The sequence below is a fragment of the Dendrobates tinctorius genome, unplaced genomic scaffold (assembly GCF_039654945.1).
Source record: "Dendrobates tinctorius isolate UK_male_01 unplaced genomic scaffold, ASM3965494v1 ptg000022l, whole genome shotgun sequence".
NCBI lineage: Eukaryota > Metazoa > Chordata > Amphibia > Anura > Dendrobatidae > Dendrobates > Dendrobates tinctorius.
The window spans coordinates 112,421,095-112,443,300 of record NW_027361690.1 but is presented as its reverse complement, the minus strand read 5'-3'; the positions used below and the strand labels follow the sequence as shown (position 1 = coordinate 112,443,300).

At 44.9% G+C, this 22,206-nt stretch overlaps 1 protein-coding gene across 6 annotated transcripts in view; it reads right to left on the bottom strand.

Annotated features, from left to right (window-relative positions):
* Positions 1-22,206, bottom strand: part of TET3 (tet methylcytosine dioxygenase 3) — a 126,322-nt gene that overhangs the window by 29,874 nt on the left and 74,242 nt on the right. For all 6 annotated transcript variants that reach the window (XM_073569049.1, XM_073569050.1, XM_073569051.1 and 3 more), the window contains 6 exons: positions 18,913-19,003; positions 18,633-18,726; positions 16,266-16,474; positions 15,905-16,055; positions 13,642-13,731; positions 11,612-11,749 (listed from right to left, as the gene is read on the bottom strand). In XM_073569049.1, the coding sequence (XP_073425150.1) occupies positions 11,612-11,749; positions 13,642-13,731; positions 15,905-16,055; positions 16,266-16,474; positions 18,633-18,726; positions 18,913-19,003 (773 nt within the window). The remainder of the gene's footprint in view (positions 1-11,611; positions 11,750-13,641; positions 13,732-15,904; positions 16,056-16,265; positions 16,475-18,632; positions 18,727-18,912; positions 19,004-22,206) is intronic.

Sequence of the window (22,206 nt, the reverse complement as noted above, 5' to 3'; positions counted from 1 at the left end):
CTTTGAGTCTACCATGTCCTGTAGATCCGTCCACATTGCGGAGTCCTCCAGGACAACAGTGGGGGCAATATATCTCTCGGGGGGAGGAGAATAAAGCTCTATGCTGTAGCCTTCCGCGATGGTTCTGAGGACCCATTGATTGTGGGTGACTCGGGACCAGTTTGTTGCGAAGTGGCGAAGTCTCCCCCCAATACCTATGGCGTCATTGCCTCCTCGATCTAGATGTTGATGTGAATGGGGGACCCTTGTTCCTCCCCCCTTGGCTGAAGGAGCTCTTATAGGAGCTTCTATTGGACCTTGCCTGACCCCTGAATTCAGTCTGTCTCCTAGAAAAGGAGCCTCTCGGAAAGGGCTGGGGCCGCCTGGGTTTTTCCTCTGGGAAACCCTTATTTTTATCGGACACCAGCTCTAGAATGTTATCTAAGGCTGGCCCGAATACCCTCAGGCCCGAGAAAGGGATGGAGCATAGCTTAGTTTTAGAAGCGTTGTCCCCCGACCAGGATTTAAGCCAGACTGCTCTTCGGGCCGCATTAGAGAGGGAGCTGTTTCTGGCTGCAAACCTTACTGATTCGGCCGACGTATCCGATAGGAACGCCGTGGCCGATTTCATGAGAGGAAGAGATGCTAGGATCTCTGATCTAGGGGTCCTGTTGGTTAGGTGTTCCTCCAACTGCCCCATCCACAAAAACAGACCTGGCCACCGAGGTGGCTGCTATGTTGGCTCTAATAAGAGCCGCCGACGTCTCCCATGCTCTCTTTAACAAGACATCCGCCTTCCTATCCATCGGGTCTCGGAGACCTGATGAGTCTTCGAATGGGATGGCCATTTTTTTGGTAACCTTGGCGACTGGGACATCTATTTTAGGGACTTCTTCCCATGCCCGGATTTCCTCGGGATCAAAAGGCAGTCTATTTTTAAAGTGTCGGGAGAGTATCAACCCATGCTCTGCCTCCTTCCACTCCTCCTGGACCATCGTTTTGATGTGTTCACTTACGGGGAACACTACCTGTTTCCTGGCCACTAGTCCTCCAAACATCAAGTCCTGTCTGGACTGTGGTTTAGGGGCTTCTTCTATTTGCATAGTGTTCCTGACTGCCTGGACCAACTCGTCCGTGTCCTCCAGTCTGAACAGGTACTTCCTGCTCTGATCCTGTCTATCCCCCAGGATCTCGCCTTCTTCCTCCTGATCCGAGTCCCGGAAGTCAGACTCCTCACTAGGGCTTGCTTCCGACTCTGGGTCTGCCTTCCACCTTGGACGTTTGCGACTCGGCCCTGGGCTGGGGGACTGAGGACGTGCGCGGCTGGCTGTAGAGGCCAGGACTTCCTCCCTTATCAACGATCTCATTTCGGCAAGGAGGGATGGCTGTTCCTCACCTATGACCCTTGAGGTACAGGGTCCGCATAGGGTCTCTATAGGTGTCTGGCAGCTTTACCCTGCATACGGGGCATCGGACTGATTTGGAGGTGGCTTTTGCCGGGTCCTTCGCCCCCGAGGGGGATTCTGCCGGGGTTCCCTTCTCCTAATAATACAGAAGGGGCTCTACTTAGATCTGGGTTGTGGGGATGGATGGGGGAGGGTGGTCTGCGCAATGCGCACTTACCCCTCCACCTGCTGGAGCGTTTCCTTCCATCCTGGCGCGGTTCTGTAGAGCGCTGTGGACCTCCGAAGCGTGCGCTGTGGGTTCAGAAGCGCGCGCTGTGGCAGTAGCACGCTCTGTGGACCTCAGTAGCACGCTCTGTGGACCTCAGTAGCGCGCGCTGAGATTCAAGGCCGGCGTGTGACGTCACCGGATGTGACGCGCGACCTCTCCGATAGGCCGCCTCCTCCACTTCCTGCCCGGGCTGACCTGTGCGCGGCCCCTGCCTGCTATGGCGGCCTGTTGGAGCCGTCGCTCCCCTCCCGGCGCCGACCGCGCCGATATCCTGGCGGTGCCCGCCTGGCCTGCCGCCGCGGGGAGCCGACCTCCGCCTGCTGCGGCGGTCTGCTGTGTCCTCCTGCCGCGGGGGCCCCGCCTTCGCCCGATATGGCGGACTGCTGGAGGCCTCGCTCCTGCCTCCCAGGGCCGCCCGTACCATCCTTTCGCCGGTGCCCGTTCGGCCAGCCGCCTACGGGGAGCCGACCACCGCCTCTATGGCGGTCCGTCCTGGAGCCGAGAGCCTCCCATAGGGAGGAACGGCTCCCTCCAGGAGCGTCGTCCTGCTCCTGGCCTTTGGGGCAGAGGGACTCCCCCTCGGAGAGTTTCGGCCCCAGGACCTCTTGACAGGGGAAGGCTTGGACTGGCCGTACGATCCCCTGAGCCCCTCCGGTAAGTCTCTCGTGTGTCCCTCCGTGCAGGGACAGGGGGTGGGACATGACCTTTTAACCTCTCGTGTGCTTTTCCTGTCCCTGTAAGGAGGAGGAGGACGTCCTCCATGGTGCTGTCAGGTGGACGTCCTGGAAAAATAAAGTAACAAGCATACTCGCTCATCACTAGTGATGACACCACATAATTATTTAATGTAGATTCCCATTTTTTGATTCACTTTGCATTTTATTGATTAAAAAAAAAAAAAAAGTGTTTTATAGTTTTTTTTAAACATTCTTACTTGCAGCATTTTTTCCATATCTGAAAATTTTTGCACAGTATTGAAATTTATTAAAATGCAGGTAGATTTTACCTAAGATTTCACTATACAGTTGTGCTCAAAAGTTTATACACCCTGGCAAAATTTTTGCTTTCTTGTCCTTTTTTTTCAGAGAATATGAATGATAACGCCAAATCTTTTTCTCCACTGATGGTTAGTGGTTGGGTGAAGCCATTTATTGTCAAACTACTGTGTTTTCTCTTTTTAAATCATAATGACAACAAAAAACATCCAAATGACACTGATCAAAAGTTCACATACCCCATTTCTTAATACTGTGTATTGCCCCCCTAAAATCAATGACAGCTTGAAGTCTTTTGTGGTAGTTGTGGATGAGGTTCTTTATTTTCTCAGATAGTAAAGCTGCCCACTCTTCTTGGCAAAAAGCCTCCAGTTCCTGTAAATTCCTGGGCTGTCTAGCATCAACTGCGCACTTGAGATCTCCCCAGAGTGGCTCAATGATTTTGAGGTCAGGAGACGGGAGATGGCCATTCCAAAACCTTCACTTTGTTCTGCTGTAGCCAATGACAGGTTGACTTGGCCTTTTGTTTTGGATCGTTGTGATGCTGCAATGTCCTAGTACGTCCCATGCGCAGCTTCCGGGTTGATGATGGCAAATTTGCCTCCAGTATTTGCTGATAACGTGCTGCATTCATCTTTCCTTCAATTTTGCCCAAATTTCCTGTGCCTTCGTAGCTCACACATCCCCAAAATATCAATGATCCACCTTGTGCTTTACAGTAGGAATAGTGTTCCTTTCATCATAGGCCTTGTTGACCTCTCTCCAAATGTAACGTTTATGGTTGTGGCCAAAAAGTTCAATTTTAGTCTCATCACTCCAAATTACCTTGTTCCAGATACTTTGTGGCATTTGCGCATTAATGGCTTTCTTCTGGTGACTCGAACATGCAGCCCATATTTCTCAAAGTGCCTCCTTATTGTGCATCTTGAAACATCCACACCGCTAGTTTCCAGATAGTTCAATATTTCAGCTGATGTTATTTGTGGGCTTTTCTTTGCATCCCGAACAATTTTCCTGGCAGTTGTGGACAAATTTATTTTTGTTCTACCTTTTGTCTTATCAGAGCCCCTGATTTTCCATATGTTAATCACAGTTTCAACGCTGCTGACTGGCATAAATTCCTTGATATCTTTTTGTATCCCTTTCCTGTTTTATACAGTTCAGCTACCTTTTCCTGTAGATCCATTGACAATTCTCTTGCTTTCCCCATAACTCACAATCCAGAAATGTCAGTGGCTGGATGAAAGATGCAAGAGTCTTTCTGGATCCCAGAAACTCACTCAGCTTTTATGCACACACACTGATTGTAAGCAAATAGGTCACAGGTGAGGATGTTACCTTTAGTAGCCATTCAAACCCATTTGTGTCAACTTCTGTGCATGTTATCAGGCCAAAATCACCAGGGTATGTGAACTTTTGATCAGGGTCATTTGGACGTTTTGAGTTGTCATTATGATTTAAAAAGAGAAAATACAGTAGTTTGACAATAGTGGAGAAAAAGTTTTGGCGTTATCATTCACATTCTCTGAAAAAAGGCCAAGAAAGCAAAAATTCTGACGGGGTACGTAAACTTTTTAGCACAACTGTATATATATTGCAAACTGTGAAATATGCAAGAAAAATGCACAGAAAGAATTGACATGTTGCAGATTTTAAAGGATACCTGACTGCAGATTTATGCTGCTCATGTTTGATTATTGCAGCAATGTATGTCTTACGCTGAAATGTTGCGGTATTTTAGAGAAAACATACTTTGAATAGCCGCCAGGAACTGTGTCTCAGAGGACTAGTTCTCTCCTTATAAAACAGAGAAACCTGTCTGTCTATAGGATTAGGAAGAGGAGAAGCCGGCTTTTCTCTGAAACACGGGATCACTTCAAGTGAAGGGTCTCTCACCAGGGACCTGCCCTTCCGACTAGTCTCTGTCCGCGGCGGCTTTTAAAGTATGCCTTTCTCTGAAACACCGCATCGTTTCAGAATAAAACATTCCTGAGATCGTACAGCCAGTGTCCTGTGATCAGACATGTATCAGCTATTAGATTCCCTTGAATCTTTTGTTTTTAAGGTTTTAAAATGTTGATATATACTGTATTATTAGTGTATTAATATGCTCCCCTACTGCTGCCTTCTCTGGGACCCAAGCAACGTTCCACTCCTCTCCTCACTGCACTTCAGACTTTCCAGTCATTCTATGCACCATGTAGGAGCCGGAAGTCTCTTTTACATTGCAAGACCAAGTTCACACTGGGGGGGGGGGGGGGGGGGGTTTGCTGCGCTTTTTTTTTTCCTCAGGAAAACCTGATCTCTTCGCAGGAAAGAAGCTGCATAAAAAAGCAAGTTTTCCTAGTTTTGTTGTGGCGTTTTTTTTGCGGTGGTTTTGGAATGCTACATATGTCTCTTGTGAATGCTGGTAAACTTTAGTAATGAAAAAAGTCCAATTCAAAACAATGAGGCTTTTGCAAAAATATGCTGCAAAAATGATACCTACGTTTTTGGTGTGTTTTTTCACCACCCATTGAAGTCAGTGGGTGAAAATCAATGAAAAAATGCTGAAAGAAGTGACATGCTATGTCCAAAAAACATGTAAAGCACAAAATACTGATGACAAAAATTTTTTTTTTAAAAAAAAAAGAAGCTGTGTGCATGATATTTCTGAAATCTCATAGGCCCAGTGTAAACTTAGCCTACGCCTATACAGTCTTGTGCCGATGCTCCATAGACTTACATTGTAAAAGCCCACAGGGTCTGCAGAGGGGAAACGTCACGCAGAAGAGGAACAGAACGGTGCTGGACACCCGGAGAAGACGGTGGTAGGAGAGTACATTAATGCACTCACACTACACGCACATACACACATTTAATTGAATACAATCTTGATGTGCAGCTTCTTTAACAAGAACCACAGAACTCGAGAACCTCAATATTTAACTTTTCATCATGTTAGTGGAATTGTTTTAGCTCTATGTAGCTCCACGGTGGGCCCAAATTGTAATTTCCTCTGGTGGGCTCAGGGTCTTGTAGTCTAACACTGGATATTATTGACTAAAACTATTGTGCACCCAAAGCACAGAACGAGAAGTCAACAAATCCTCTTCCATGAAAGCTTGGATTAAAAACACATGTGACATGCACAAATGTGAACAAGTCTGTCGGACAGTATTCACACACCCACTGACTGAAACACAAAAAGAAAGCTCAGAATAAAAAATGTGCAAAAATACCCTCCAGTAAAAAATATGACAATAATCAGCAAGTGCTGGTAAACAAATACAGGGTATTTGGTCGATACGTTTTTTTGCAAAAAAGTGTATACCAAGCCACACCACCTCGTTAAGGTAACCCTTAATGGAGCAGTCCCTATCTAATGTATTTAAAACCTGAACACATGAACAGTGTCTAAATGAACAGGATTAAGACAGGCGCTTCCTAGTGTAACGTGGCACGTGGTGTAAGACGGCTCTATATGTGCATGTTACACAAGAGAGGGGTGGGGTCTCTAAAATCATGCAAAAGCACCACGTGCCCATACTAGGGAGTGCCTGTCTTAATCCTGTTCATTTAGACACTGTTCATATGTTCAGGTTTTAAATACATTAGATAGGGACTGCTCCATTAAGGGTTACCTTGACGAGGTGGAGTGGCTTGGTATACACTTTTTTGCAAAAAAAGTATCGACCAAATACCCTGTATTTGTTGTCATCTTTTTACCAGCACTTGCGGATTATGGTCATATTTTTTACTGCAGGGTATTTTTGCACATTTTTTATTCTGTGCTTTCTTTTTGTGTTTCAGTCAGTGGGTGGTGTGAACACTGTCCGACCGACTTGTTCACATTTGTGCATGTCACATGTGTTTTTAATCCATTTTTTTCCTTGCTTTTGCATGGTTTGAGAGACCCCACCCCTCTCGTGTGACATACACATATAGAGCCGTCTTACACCACGTGCCCATACTAGGAAGCGGCCTATCTTAATCCTGTTCATTTAGACACTGTTCATATGTTCAGGTTTTAAATACATTAGATAGGGACTGCTCCATTAAGGGTTACCTTGACGAGGTGGAGTGGCTTGGTATACAATTTTTTGCAAAAAAACGTATCGACCAAATACCCTGTGTTTGTTGTCATCTTTTTACCAGCACTTGCTCATTATTGTCATTTTTTTACTGCAGGGTATTTTTGCACATATATTTATTCTGTGCTTTCTTTTTGTGTTTCCATGAAAGCTTGGTAGAGAATTTAATGAGCTCTCAAAAGCAAATCGCAGAGGGATGAGCCCAATAAAAGTAGGAAACATCTAAAAAAAAATTCAATGTAATTAAGGGGAGATTGAAGTAATGGTGGTACAATCGCCGAGACCCCACCAACCACCAGAACAAAGTACTGTTTGTCAAATGGACCTGCAGTAAAGCACTGAACTGTAGGAGATAACCAAAATTGTACTCTGCCATCTACTGCAGTCCCACAGAAAATGGGAACAGGAGTGAGCATGCCCGATGGTCGTTTCCTTCAAACAGATCACGTCACAACAATGACAATGCCCGGGGTCTACTAATCAGAAGAAGGGCTGGGGGTGCCAGCAGGTAGGCGGAGGCTCGTAGGGCTCTGATCGGCCAGCCACAGACTATAGGACGTAGCCGCCGGACCAGGGTCCTGCAAATCTTAATACTCAATTTTATGGATTTATTTGTCTCACTGTAATAACCTTTTCAAGGATTGAAGGACTAATTTTATTTTAACTATCCTTCAGCAATGAACTGCTATGTTATGAAAAAAACAAAAATATGGCGAAAATTTCGAAAATTTTACAATTTTCAAACTTTAAATTTTTATGCCCTTAAATCAGAGTGATAGGTCACTCAAGTTTCTTAATAAATAACATTTCCCACATGTCTACTTTACATCAGCACAATTTTGGAAACAATTTTTTTTTTTAGGACGTTAGAAGGGTTAAAAGTTTACCAGCGATTTCTCATTTTTACAACAAAATTTACAGAACCATTTTTTTTTTTTTTAGGGACCACATCATATTTAAAGTCATTTTGAGGGGTGTACATGACAGAAAATACCCAAAGATGACACCATTCTAAAAAATGGACCCTTCAAGGTGCTCAAAACCAAGTTCAAGAAGCTTATTAACCCTTTACATGCTTCACAGGAATTGAAGCAATGTGGAAGGAAAAAAATAACATTTAACTTTTTTTTTTTGCAAAAAATTTACTTCAGAACCAATTTTTTTATTTTCACAAGTGTTAGAGAAAATGAACCACAAAATTTGTTGTGCAATTTCTCCTGAATACACCGATACCCCATATGTGGGGGTAAACCACTTTTTGGGCGCACAGCAGAGCTCGCAACGGAAGGAGTGCCGTTTGACCTTTTCAAAACAGAACTGGCTGGAATTGTGATCGGGCGCCATGTTGAGTTTCGAGCGCCCCTGATGTGCCTAAACAGTGGAAACCCCCAAGTGACACCATTTTAGAAACTAGACCCCTTAAGGAACTTATCTAGATGTGTGTGGTGAGCACTTTGAACCTCCAAGTTCTTCACAGGAGTTTATAACATAGAGCCGTGAAAATTAAATCATTTTTAATGATCTTTTTGCCCCCCCCAATTTTTATTTTTAAAAGGGTAACAGGAGAAATTAGACTCCCAAAGTTGTTGTGCAGTTTGTCCCGAGTATGCCCATACCCCATATGTGGGGGTAAACCACTGTTTACTGCTCAGAAGGGAAGGAGCACCGTTTGACTTTTTCAATGCAGAATTAGCTGGAATTGAGATTGGACGCCATGTCACGTTTGGAGAGCTCCTGATGTACCTAAACAGTAGAAATCCCCCACAATTGACCCCATTTTGGAAACTAGACCCCCCACCCAAGGAGCTTATCTAGATGTGTAGTGAGCACTTTGAACCCCCAAGTGCTTTTTTTCCCCTCAAAAATTGATTTTTTTAACCCGCTATTTTTTATTTTCCCAAGGGTAACAAGAGAAATTGGACACCCAAAGTTGGTGTGCAACTTGTCCTGAGTATGCTGATGCCCCGTATGTTGGGGTAAACCACTATTTGGGCACACGTAGGGGCTCGGAAGGGAGAGAGCACCATTTGACTTTTTGAACACAAAATTGGCTGGAATCAATGGTGGCGCCATGTTGCATTTGGAGACCCCCTGATGTGTCTAAATAGTGGAAACCCTTCAATTCTAACTCCAACCCTAAAGGCCCCGTCTCACTAAGCGATCTCGGTAGCGAGATCGCTGCTGAGTCACAACTTCTGTGACCTAACAGCGATCTCACCAGCGAGATCGCTGTGTGTGACAGCGAGCGGCTCCCCTGCCGGTATCGCTGATCGCTGGAAGAAACCTCTGGACATTTCTTTGGTCGCTGGTCTCCCGCTGGCCAGCACGCATCGCTGTGTGTGACAGGCGGGAGACCAGCGATCAGGTGTAAAAAATAATAAAAAAAATAAAAAATATAGTTATTCTCACCTTCCGACGTCCCGTTCAGCCATCCCGCCTCTCTCCACGCTTCGGTCCCAGTGATCCTTTGCACGAATGACCGCGAGACTTTGTTATCCCTCGAGACCGTGACATCTCGCGCTAATTCTCGCAAAGGCTCACTGGGACCGGAGCGTGGAGAGAGGCAGGATGGCTGAACGGGACGTCGGAAGGTGAGAATAACTATATTTTTTATTTTGATTCTATTTTTTTACAGCGATGGCCAGCGATGCCGGGCGCTCGGCATCGCTGTGCTGATCGCTGGTGAAGCTGTCTGTGTGACAGCTCACCAGCGATCACATAGCGACTTACTAGCGATCCTGACACCTTGATATCAGTGTCGGGATCGCTGGCAAGTCGCTTAGTGTGACGGGGCCTTAACCCCAACACACCGCTAACCCCAATCCCAACCTTAACCCTAACCACAACCCTAATCCCAACCCTAACTATAACCTAACCCCAACACACCCCTATCCCTAATCCCAACCCTAAAGGCCCTGTCACACATAGCGATCTCGCTAGCGAGATCGCTGCTGAGTCACAATTTTTGTGACACAACAGCGATCTCACCAGCGAGATCGGTGTGTGACAGCGATCGGCACCCCCCTGCCGGTATCGCTGATCAAAAAAAGTCCTGGCCTTTCCTGCAGTGGTCGCTGGTATCCCGCTGGCCACCACGCATCGCTGCGTGTGACAGGCGGGAGACCAGCGATCTGCTGGTAACTAATGTACACATCGGGTATCTAAGGGACGTGCGTCCCTTAGATACCCGATGTGTACGTTAGTTACCAGCGCGCTGATGCAGGAAGCTGGTAACCAACGTACACATCGGGTATCTAGGGACGCACGTCCCTTGGATACCCGATGTGTACGCTAGTTACCAGCTTCCTGCATCAGCGCGCTGGTTACTAACGTACACAGCGACGCCGGGCGCTGGGCGCTGCTGTGCTGATCGCTGGTGAAACTGTCTGTGTGACAGCTCACCAGCGATCACATAGCGATTCACCAGCGATCCTGACACATTGATATTGGTGTCAGGATCGCAGATGAGTCGCTATGTGTGACTCCACCCTAACCCTAATTCCAACCCTAAGCCTAATTCCAACCCTAACGGAAAAATGAAAATATATTTTTTTTATTTTAATATTTTTCCCTAACTAAGGGGGTGATAAAGGGGGGGTTAACTTATTATTTTCTTATTTTGATCACTGTGAAAGCGTCTATCACAGTGATCAAAATGAACCAATAGGAAAATCTTCCTATTGTTGCCGGGTGCCGGCTGGCAGGTCTCGGCGGGCGCACTGTGCATGCGCCCGCCATTTTCTTACCAGAAGAAGATGGCGGCGCCCATGGAGGGGAAGCATGTGGGCTGAGGAGCACCGGGAGGTACCGGGGGGAATCAGGGACCCCATTTCTCTCTTATCTGGTGTGTGATCACATCAGAGGAGAGAGAAATTAAATGGCGCATCAGACTTTTTTTTTTTGCGGTCGCCGTTATACGGTTAATAACGACGATCACAAAAGCGGGGTTGGTAAAAATCGACCTGAATCATGTTCTCTAGGGTCTCCGCTACCCCCGGCAGCCGAGACGCCAGAGAAAATCCGACTCTGGGGGGCGCTATACACTTTTCCCACAGCGCTCTGTGGTTTATGTACCCTTAACTACCGCCGTTAAAAGGCGTATCGGCGGTCGTTAAGGGGTGAAGCCAGAAAGGCTCTGTTTTCTTTGTGAATCCTGCCTTGGTGTATACTGACTCCAAAAAACATCAGGTGTTTCACTACCAAAGTGTTCCATGTATACCTGAAGAAGCAGCTAAGCGTTTCAACCCCTCACAACATTATATATATATTCACACGTGCAAGCTGCAAAAACTGCACAATATAGAGAAAAAGAATTCAGCACCACATGTACACAAAAATTGAAAAAAAAAATATTTTTGAGGATTATTATCCAAATTGAATGGTTTTAATGTTTTTCTGTGTTTTCACATGGCCTAGATTCATGTACATGTGCTGCGGTTTTCTTTTTCTGTATATTGTGAAGTTTTTGCATTTTGCAACCATTTAGAAACATAAAAGAAGCAACAAAGATCAGCTCACCTCCTCTCCGGTCCCACCGCGCGGATCATGCAGTGCTACAAGTAGTATGAAGGTGAAGCAGAAGTCCAGTCAGTCACAGGCTTAAAGTGCATTTAAATTCATACGCGTTTCAATGGGCGTGCTGCCTTAAACAATGTTGAATCGCGTATGATTTTAAATGCACTTTAAGCCTGTGACTGTCACTGGTAGGAATTACCCGTTTTTGTGTCTCCGGATATAAAGATGGATTTTCGACTAATGTGCTTTAATGAAAATGGAATAAAAGTTATTTTTTATGGATATCACCCACGCTAGACTTCTGCATCACATTTAGAAACATAGGACCAAAAAATTAATAAATATTAATGGGGGGGCAGCAAATGATCAACTTACCACAGTGCAGCCATTGTAGAGATTGTGCTGGTCTTTATGTGCATGGGCACAAAAATCCATACATGCTGTAACCCCGGAGAATGGCCTCCCCTCTTCCAAGCCAAGCCTGCAGTCTATTGCTATTTCCTCATTGTTAACCTAAGAAACACGAGAACGGTGAGTTGTGAAGAAATCCATCAAACATGTACTGCAAGTACAGTTCTATAGCGGAACTGGGGATCCCCAGAACAGGACCAATCTGTGCAGTATATTCTAGAACGATATGCAATCTGTCATTATGTAGACGTATACATGTCCATTTCTTTTTCTCTGCTCATTCACCTTAATATACGTCACTGTAAAAAAGTTGAAGACCGGTGTGGAAACAAAATGCTGCAAAGTTACCATGATTTCAAAAATAGAAGTGAGATTATTTTCTTCTTAGCTATTAGCAAAATGCAAAGTGAGTAAAGTGTTCGTCACACTCTGAAGATCGTCCTTAAAGGGAATCTGTCACCCCTTTTTTGAGATATCATCTATAATAATAATTGCCCTAAGCAGCTTCCGGTTGTACCTAATTCCGTCCAGTTGTAACCGGTGACGTCACCGCACACCTCTTTCCATGTTAACCCTCAACACACACACACTCCTCTCACCATCTCCACTCACTCTTTCACTCCACATACGACCCCATCTCTCACTCCGTCTCTCATACTCACGCCGTCATCGCCGCTGATCCACGATCCCCGACATCTTCTTCCGCCGGCGCCATCCTGGATCCAGACGTCCTCCACGCCGGCGACGCCATTTTGGATCAGCGAAATCCCGCGATAGTCAAGATGGCGTCGCCGCAAGAACATGTCGCCGGTGAGGACGACGTCGGGATTCAAAATGGCGTCGGCGAAAACTCGCGAGATTTCGACGACGCCATTTTGGATCCCGACGTCGTCCACGCCGGTGACATGTTCTTCCGGCGACGCTATCTTTAGTATCGCGGGATTTCACGATACTCAAGATGGCGTCGCCGCAAGAACATGTCGCCGGCGTGGACAACGTCTAGATCCAGGATGGCGCCGGCGGAAGAAGATGTCGGGAATCGTGGAGCAGCGGCGATGACGGCGTGAGTATGAGAGACGGAGTGAGAGAAGGGGTCGTATGTGGAGTTAAAGAGTGAGTGGAGATGGTGAAAGGTGAGAGGAGTTTGTGTGTTGAGGGTTAACATGGCAAGAGGTGTGATGCTATCGCATCCTCCCGATGCGATAGCATAGGGCCATAATCTAGTATAATGATATCCTTCAATTGTGTGTCACATAAGGATTAGTACTTTTGCTTCCCCCTGACCCCGCACCTTTCATGCATAAATACCGTTATTATATCGGTTCAGATGTATGTAAACTGCCGCTGTCCGGTCCGCTGGGCGGGGCTTATTCACCTGCCCCCCCCTCCCTGTCTTGCTGTACGCATTTCTTCTTGTGTAGAGCAAGACAGGGAGGGGGGGAGCAGGTGAATAAGCCCCGCCCAGCGGACCGGACAGCGGCAGTTTACATACATCTGAACCGATATAATAAAGAATCCTTATGTGACACACAATTGAATGATAGCATTATATGATATCTCAAAAAAGGGGTGACAGATTCCCTTTAATTACATTGTATGTTTAAGGTCACTTTCCTGCTGCAAAATACATTTGCTATGAAGCCAATCGGCTACTGTACATTACACCCGTGTATTACTTCTATTTTTTAAAGCATTTTTACTTTGTAGTATTTTTTTCCACATCTCACTTTAATTTGCAGATACTGTGCAGAAATGTAACACTTATTATGTACATGGTTATCAACATGGTACATAGAGAAAACTAAAAATATGGTCTCTTTCAACTGCAGTGACATAAATACATACAAAATGGAGGCACCGTGGATGCTATGAGGACTTACTGAAATTTTTATAGAGAAAACAGGAGGGTACTGTGCGTTTCCCAGTTTTGGAGGCACTGGCTGGATCAGTCATGGGGTACTATACCTTCACCTGTGACTCCTAGGTGGACATACCTGATTATGGTAAGCCTGTGGAGCAAGCTTCTTGTAAACTGGAGCAACCCTAGTAGCCAGATCTTGAAAGTTATCTTTAAGACCGTCCTCCTACAAAAAAAAAAAAAAAAAAAGGAAAATCATCAGTATAATTCTTGATAAAATGCATCTATTTAATTTTTCTGCAGGGGAGATAGAGAATTATCAATTGGAGACTTTCCTGCTTAACCGTTCAAGTATGCATCTACCAACTTGAGAGAATTGTGTGACCACTATTTTTTTTTTTCTTAATTAAAATGGTTTATTGATTTAATTTATTTTTAATAAAAACAATAATTATTTGGTTTATTTTTTTTTTCTGTAACTTGCGTAGTCTTTTGTATTTGTTGGTCTGTATCAGTGCACTACACTTACTGACAGCAAACGCGGCATAGGAATGGGGGACCTAGGTCTGTCTCTGACCTCATCTCCTATGACCGTATAAGATATGCATTGCACCCGCTCTTTGGCATGCATGTGTAGGTCACAGTTTGGGAGAGAGCAGAGGACCTAACTTCAATCAACTCCTGGCGTCCAGGACTTATAAGGGGAAGAAAAGCACATCCAGTGTCCGCAGAGTTGAGCACATCTAGTGCGGTGAAAGTACATCCAGGGTCCGCAGCGTGGAGCACATCTAGTGTGGTGAAAGTACATCCAGGGTCCGCAGCGTGGAGCACATCTAGTGTGGTGAAAGTACATCCAGGGTCCGCAGCGTGGAGCACATCTAGTGTGGTGAAAGTACATCCAGGGTCCGCAGCGTGGAGCACATCTAGTGTGGTGAAAGTACATCCAGGGTCCGCAGCGTGGAGCACATCTAGTGTGGTGAAAGTACATCCAGGGTCCGCAGCGTGGAGCACATCTAGTGTGGTGAAAGTACATCCAGGGTCCGCAGCGTGGAGCACATCTAGTGTGGTGAAAGTACATCCAGGGTCCGCAGCGTGGAGCACATCTAGTGTGGTGAAAGTACATCCAGGGTCCGCAGCGTGGAGCACATCTAGTGTGGTGAAAGTACATCCAGGGTCCGCAGCGTGGAGCACATCTAGTGTGGTGAAAGTACATCCAGGGTCCGCAGCGTGGAGCACATCTAGTGTGGTGAAAGTACATCCAGGGTCCGCAGCGTGGAGCACATCTAGTGGTGAAAGTACATCCAGGGTCCGCAGCGTGGAGCACATCTAGTGTGGTGAAAGTACATCCAGGGTCCGCAGCGTGGAGCACATCTAGTGTGGTGAAAGTACATCCAGGGTCCGCAGCGTGGAGCACATCTAGTGTGGTGAAAGTACATCCAGGGTCCGCAGCGTGGAGCGCATCTAGTGTGGTGAAAGTACATCCAGGGTCCGCAGCGTGGAGCACATCTAGTGTGGTGAAAGTACAGCCAGGGATAGCAGTGTGGAGCACATCTAGTGTGGTGAAAGTACATCCAGGGTCCGCAGCGTGGAGCACATCTAGTGTGGTGAAAGTACAGCCAGGGATAGCAGTGTGGAGCACACCTAGTGTGGTGAAAGTACATCCAGAGTCAGCAGCGTGGAGCACATCTAGTGTGGTGAAAGTACAGCCAGGAATAGTAGTGTGAAGCACGTCTAGTGTGGTGAAAGTACAGCCAGGGGCAGCAGCACTGACCTTAGATGTGCTCACCACTGCGGCCTCTGGTTGCAATGTATGTGCTCACCACCGTGACCATTCATGGCGCTGCTTCTCGTGATCAGTGCAAAAAGGGACAAAAGTTAACCCCACCTTCACTCCCAACACTCAAAAGGAGAGGGGAGGAGAGGAGTAAAATAACACCAGTGTAGTTGCAGCAGTTGTAATGCTATATAGCACTACTTTTGCTTTTCTTGGCAAATTTGAGCTGCTGCTCCCTTTACTGTTAAACAGTAGAAGATGTGAAAAATTAAAATCATTTTTCATATTTTAAACATGTTAAAAAAAGTAAAATATTTGCAATTCATATAACTATTTTTTTTCTGGGGGTAACAGATTCTCTTTTAGCCAAGGGGACTGTATCGAGGAGACAGCAGGTGGCGCTGCCTTGTTTGTTAATATTGTACTGAATGAAGTTCTTGGTTTCTGTGCATCAGTTCTTCTTGTATCTTCCATGTTATGAATCTGAGAATGCAGATAATGGTTGCTGTGTGTGTGTCAAGTAAAACAGTTCATTCGCCAACATGATTCTGCTGAAAGCTGAAATCTACAATACAACCCTCTTTTATATACAATATGTGTATTATATCCTAACAAAAGAACCTACCTCTTTAGGATGATCTCCCACAAGTCGAAACTTCCTTGGAGTTTGGCTTCGAGCATACTTGCATCCGTTGAAATACATGCTCCACGAACAACCAAAGGAGAAAGAAGCTCCGCAGGTGTTGGGATCTTTACCTTGGCAAGCACAGGTTCGGCTGAAAAAGACATACTGGTAGTATAATTTACATGGAACATGAGCACCCTGTATATTTTTAAAAAATACCATTACGTTTTTATGCTTCTACTGTTCCAGGTCTTTCATACAATGGTCTGGGAATGTTTACAATGGTCTGGGAATGTTGGTTTAACAGCTAAAGCAATGTCGCAAACATTTCTGATACATGTCTTTCATTCTATTAACTCACTCATTGTTCAGGCCACATCTTCTAGAGGTTGGGTTTCCAAATTTGGTGATGGTTTCGGTGATCCGGTCATATAACTTATCTCCCATGGAACGAGGGATTCCCTCCCAAGCCATGATTAATATGATAATGACGGCGTTCTCGCAATGGTGGCCAGCTCGTTTTCGGACCAAACACAGCAGCTTCTCTTCCTCATCCTGTCGGCGGATGACCTAAAAAGGAGGAAAATTCTAAACAAGTTAGGTTTTGAACTATGTGCTTACGAGCACCAGCTTTATTTTCAGACATGGGTAATCAAATTAACAATAGGGATACTGATAAAGCTCGGTTTCGAGATTCAATCTGACCTGTTGCCCCGTGGTCAGTTCCTATGTCTGCTGAGCTATTGCCCCTCTTCCCAGTCCAAATGCTGATGGTTTCAATTGTTTCTGTTCCCCCTTCTCGGTTTGCTCCTCATTTTTTTGTTTTGGTCTGCCCTATTATATTCTGGGTGGGATTTTATATTTTCACCCTTCACTGCACTTCCTTGCTAGCTATACCTCTTGGTGGATGTGTGTTCAGGAGTTCCAGCCCTTCAGCTAAGGGGTTTATCTTGATAAACTCCAGTTGTTTTCTTGCAGTGAGTCTGTTTGCTTCCCCTCCCAGCACCTTTTCCTTTTTGCCACAGCTATGTTTCTGGGAGGTTATACTTGTTACTTTAATTTTGGTTCTCCTTAGCTTTCCCTCTCTACCCTATATGAATGTGTTTTAGTTTCTCACCCAGGGTTTTCAAATCTTACTTTACACTTTCTATTCCCCTTGTTGACAGTGTGTTGCGGCCTCCCCTCTAGTGCCTCAGGAAAACCCCTCAACAGTCTTTTAGAGAGTTAGCCCAAGGTGGTGATTTTAGTTGCACGGTTAGATCCTTTCTATTCTATACAGGTACCAGTTGGGTGTAGTTGAGGAGTTTCCCATGTGTGAGTGTGTACACGTTCATAACAGATAACCACAGTATCTTTACAATGGTTCCAGTGGGTATAGGAGTTTTCGATCCAGACAACCCCTTCTATGAATGGTTAATCAGCCACCTCAAATTTCACACTATGCTATACAAAATAAAGAAAAAGTTACATCACCAATGCACCTCTGATCCCATTTAAACAATTTCCAGGTCCCTCGCCAGTTTCAGTTTTTCATGCTCCAATGACACAGTGTCAACAGGGACTTATGAGGTTACCACTGCAGCCAGTGATTGGCTGCAGTGATCATGTCAGCTTCAACAAGTCATGAGAAAGACCCATGAAGATTTGACCAGGATCTACAGAACATCAGTTTATGGTTTAGAATTCTGTGCCCTTTGTGAGAAGTTTTATGTGGCTGGACAACTGTTTTAATGGGTCACAAAGGGGCATCTATAAGCTATGGAACAGGGTCACTTACACTTTAATGAGTGGCTACTTGTGGGTAAATGAGCAGGTAAACTTTCCCACACTATATGCCGAAGGGGTCTTTGGATGGAGAGCTGCAGCTCTCATAAGAGGGGGATTCTATCATGAGGCAGCTCATCCTACCATTTATTACATTTTTTTTTTTTTTAAGACATTTGAAATTTTAAAGGGACTTGAAATATCTTGAAAACATGTTCTACATTTTAATTATATGGTACAGAAACCCTTTGAATGGATTGAAAGTGCTATACATTCATTCATTGATATTTAACCAAAATCTAAACTTCTTAGACACAGCGGTTATCGGCGACATTCAGGAAGGTTTCATCTCATTCAGATTTTTCGTGTCACCGGCCACTCACAGCTCCAGTCTATAAATAATGCTATAAACTCTACTTGTCCTTGGATCACCTCTATCCTACATACGATTGCCGGCTTCCTGCCGTTGAGGAACAACATCCTTTATCAGAAAGCGCAAAAGGAAAAACCTAGGAGGAAGATGGCGCTCAATGTCAAGTACAAAAGGAGGAAGGGATCATATATAAACATACATAAATATATACGCTAAGCCATAACTGCTGACTACCGTTGAGAGGTGGCATGCCTAATATCTGTCAGTCTAAGAGACGTGACTGGAGTGGTGGTCAAGCGTGCATATGACCACTCCAGGAGGGTCTGCGACTTTGGGACTCCCTGTCTAGTGAACAGTGCAGAACAAGCAGCAGTCGATGCCCCCGTTAAATCATATTTTTCATAAAATATTGAAAAGTGAAAATAATCAATGAATCAGCATTCCAGAAGAAATGTATAATGAATTAATTTGATGGAAGGTGCCAACATCAAATATATTAAAACATGAAATACACCCTCAATAAGAGCAGGGGAGGGCCACCTGACATAAAAGAAAACTTTTGGTCAAGTATGAAAGTGGACAATCACCTACCCATTTAGCAATGGGGCAACCCCTAGAGCTCTTCCCTTCTTTTCCTGTGTAAATGACTTTTTCAATGCGGATAGCTTTCCCTTTCTCTCCATACCTGAAAACAACAACAACTGCATAAATAAAAAAAAATTATTATAAGTGAGCTAATTAACTGTACGGGAGGAAAAAAAACCAAAAACAATAAGACGACACTGAAAATCCTTGCAGTTCTCGCAAGCAGTGATAACCCATGAGGCAGACAGGGGTAACTTTCGGTAAAACCTTGCCCCGTCCTACTTACCTTTCCTCCATTAATTCTCTAATTGAGGCTACAGTTGGTCCAGATCCAAGGTGAGTGTAATACGGTCCTTCATCCTTCTCATTAATTTGTTCTGCAAAGAAACAGGACACTGATCATGATGAAGCCCTCTAAGAGCATCAGCGATGGCAGACACAAGCCTTAAAAATAGACTAGAATAATGGAAAATAAAATGGTACTTTGTGAATAATTATTTTAAAGGATTTAAAAAAAAAAAAAAATGGCCAGCTTGGATTTCCACAGATCAGAAACACATTATTTTACATATTTTGGTGGTTACCCCCCCCCCCCAAGTAAAAAAAATTGCAATCTTCATTCCCTTCCATGCAGGAGAGTCCCTAATATGCTGGATGTGAGGTCTGTATCCAGGATGCTGCTGTCTTATTAAAGGGGTATTCCCAAAATCACAAAGAGGTCTTGTTATAATGTACACACATTTATTCATTTGTGCCAATATAACCCAATTTTAAATCTTCCCCATTTTGCACACATCACCCCTCTCCCGTGGATGACCCTCCTTGCTCTATCTACCCTTCAGTTGCCTTTGGTTCTGCCCCGTAGTTCCGAGGGTCCTGATCCATGCTGTACAGTGCAGCCTCACTCTTTTAGCTGGCATCCTGCCAGTATAGCTCTGAACTTCTACTGTGAGGGATTATGTCACGGACAGGGGGCAGAGCCTCCTCCTTTACAGTGGAGAGCGCATAGCAGGAATCAGCCATGTCTGTGTGCTGGTAACATAGGAGAGATGTACTGCAGGATAAGGCTCTGTATAGAGTGGCTAAGAAAAAAAAACTGCAGTAGAGCTCTCTGTATAGAGGAGCTGTGAGGAGAGATATACTGCAGGAAGGGGCTGTATACAGGGGACTGAGAAGAGACATATACTGCAATATGGGGCGGTGTACTGGGGTTCAATAAGCTGAGCTGCGTTTGTTGCTTACTGCTGAGAGATCAGTGATGTGAAGATTCAAATGCTGCTCTATTGATGCGTATGACAGAGGAATAGCTTCTGCTACACGCATCAACAGCAGGAAACCAGCACAACTATGCACTGCCATTTTGGAGGAGTTCTGCTATAATCAGCTCCAGCAGACAAAATCACGGCAGCTAAACTGATGTAGATAGCAGGAGATACAATCTGTTAGGAAGTGTGCTGAACAGGAGCAGAGAGAGAAGTATATTGTGAATAACTCACAGATGGAGGAACAGTCATGGGTATGCAGGAAAGGGGGCAGGGGTCTACTGAGAAGAAACAAGACCCAAAATTAACATCTATTATAGTAGCGCCATTTATTCAATGTGAAATGTAGAGTTCCTGTATGGTCGGTGATGTCCATGCCTCCATCCTATAGAAATCCATTGGCTTATCCCTGCACGTTCAGCTCTCCAGCCTCTCAACCTTTTTACTCCCTCGCCGCCAGCCTCCTGTCACTGACTAACAGGTCGCTCTTCTCTGTGACCTGCTCCCGCCTGAGATCTTGTGCAAGTGACGTTGTATGCCCAGATTGATAGTCCAGCTCTCAAACGTCATTATGACCTTACTGTGCATGCAAGATGACGGCACTTGCATAAAATCTCAAGTGGGGAAGAAGGTCCCAGAGAGGAGTGACCTGTCAGTCACTGACAGGAGGACGGCGGCAGGCGGGCATTAGAGATGGATTTCTATCAAACGGAGCAACGAACAAAGGTATGTACGACATCAACATTACAGATTTTTTATATGGATCACATTAGTTTAGGGTTTAAAAACCTTCTGACCGGTTCCTTTATCTCATCATCTCCTTTTCTCATTAGATCTTTAATCGCTTGTGCTGGCAGGTTCTAAAGCCGGGTTCAGACAAGTATGAAAAGTCATCCATATTTCATCCAGAACACTCAGATGATTTTCATCCATATTGCCACCCGTGTGATCATTTTTTTATGTCCATGTTACATCTGATATTATACAAAAGTTTAAAACGTACATGATCATATACAGTTTCCTAGGTTAGGGTATGTGCACACACTGCAGATTCACCTGCAGGTTTTTTCCCACGGAACCGCAGGTAAAACCACAGGTAAAGTGACCTGCGGTTTTGCTGCAGTTTGGCCTGCGGTTTTACACCTCTACCATGTGAAAGGTGTGAAACCGCAGCAGAATCAGCAGAAACAATTGACATGCTGCGGAAAAAAAAACTCAGCTTTTCCGCAGGTAAAAAACCGCAGCGTGAGCACTGCGGTTTTGAAAACCCATAGGGTAACATGGTACTGTACCATGTCTGCGGAACTGCTGCAGTTCTGCAGGGCCAAAACCGCAGCAAAACCGCAGCGTGTGCATATGGCCTTATAGTAGTAATGTTTCAGAAAATATTTGATGCAATTCAGATTATCCGAAAATCTGAAAAGAACAGTGCTGAAAGCGGCGATTTTTTTTTTTGCTCCATTTAGAAAATGGTCATCTGAACAGCCCTAAGGGTTCATTCACATAAGCTTATAATACAGATGTGTGCAGTCAGAGTAAAAATCGGACAGCACACCGAGAGGTGAAATCCAATAGTGCCGTTCAGACCAGGGTTCCCCAACTCCAGTCCTCAAGGCCCACCAACAGATCATGTTTTCAAGATTTCCTTAGTATTGCTCAAGTAATAATTGCTTCACCTGTGCAATACAAAGGAAATCCTGAAAACATGATTTGTTGGTGGGTCTTGAGGACTGGAGTTGGGGAACCCTGGTTCAGACGACAGTCTTTTCATATGGACCGAGTACCTAGAAGAATTGATGGTTTGATGCGGTTTTGAAGGCCCTTGTGGTTGGTGGTTTGAAGGGTGGTCACACAAAAAGTGTGGATTTGATTTAGGGGGTAACTTTTAGTTCCTTCACTTTGATTTTGATAATAAAGATAATTTAGCATTTTTATTTTTGAAAGCATTCTTACTTTGCAGCATTGTTTAGAATACAAACCACCCGTTATTATCCTCTCTATCCTCTTTATAGTGTGCATTACACAACGCCGAGCTGCCAACTCCTCATACAGCTGCTGCCCAAGTATATTACTGGTACACAAGGTCATAAATGATCACATGCAGAATTGATTACTTTGTGGAATCTGCTGAACTTTCTTAATGAGTTATTGATCACGGGTTTACTGAGCTCGCCGTCCTTATAACGCTACTATGACAAACGCTCCCGGGCATTGGATCTCCTTAGAGTAGTCAGGTGGACATCCTAGATCAGGTTACTCCACACTTTGATGACACAGCGGCAACATTACGAAGATATTTTACAGAAACGCCTGGGATT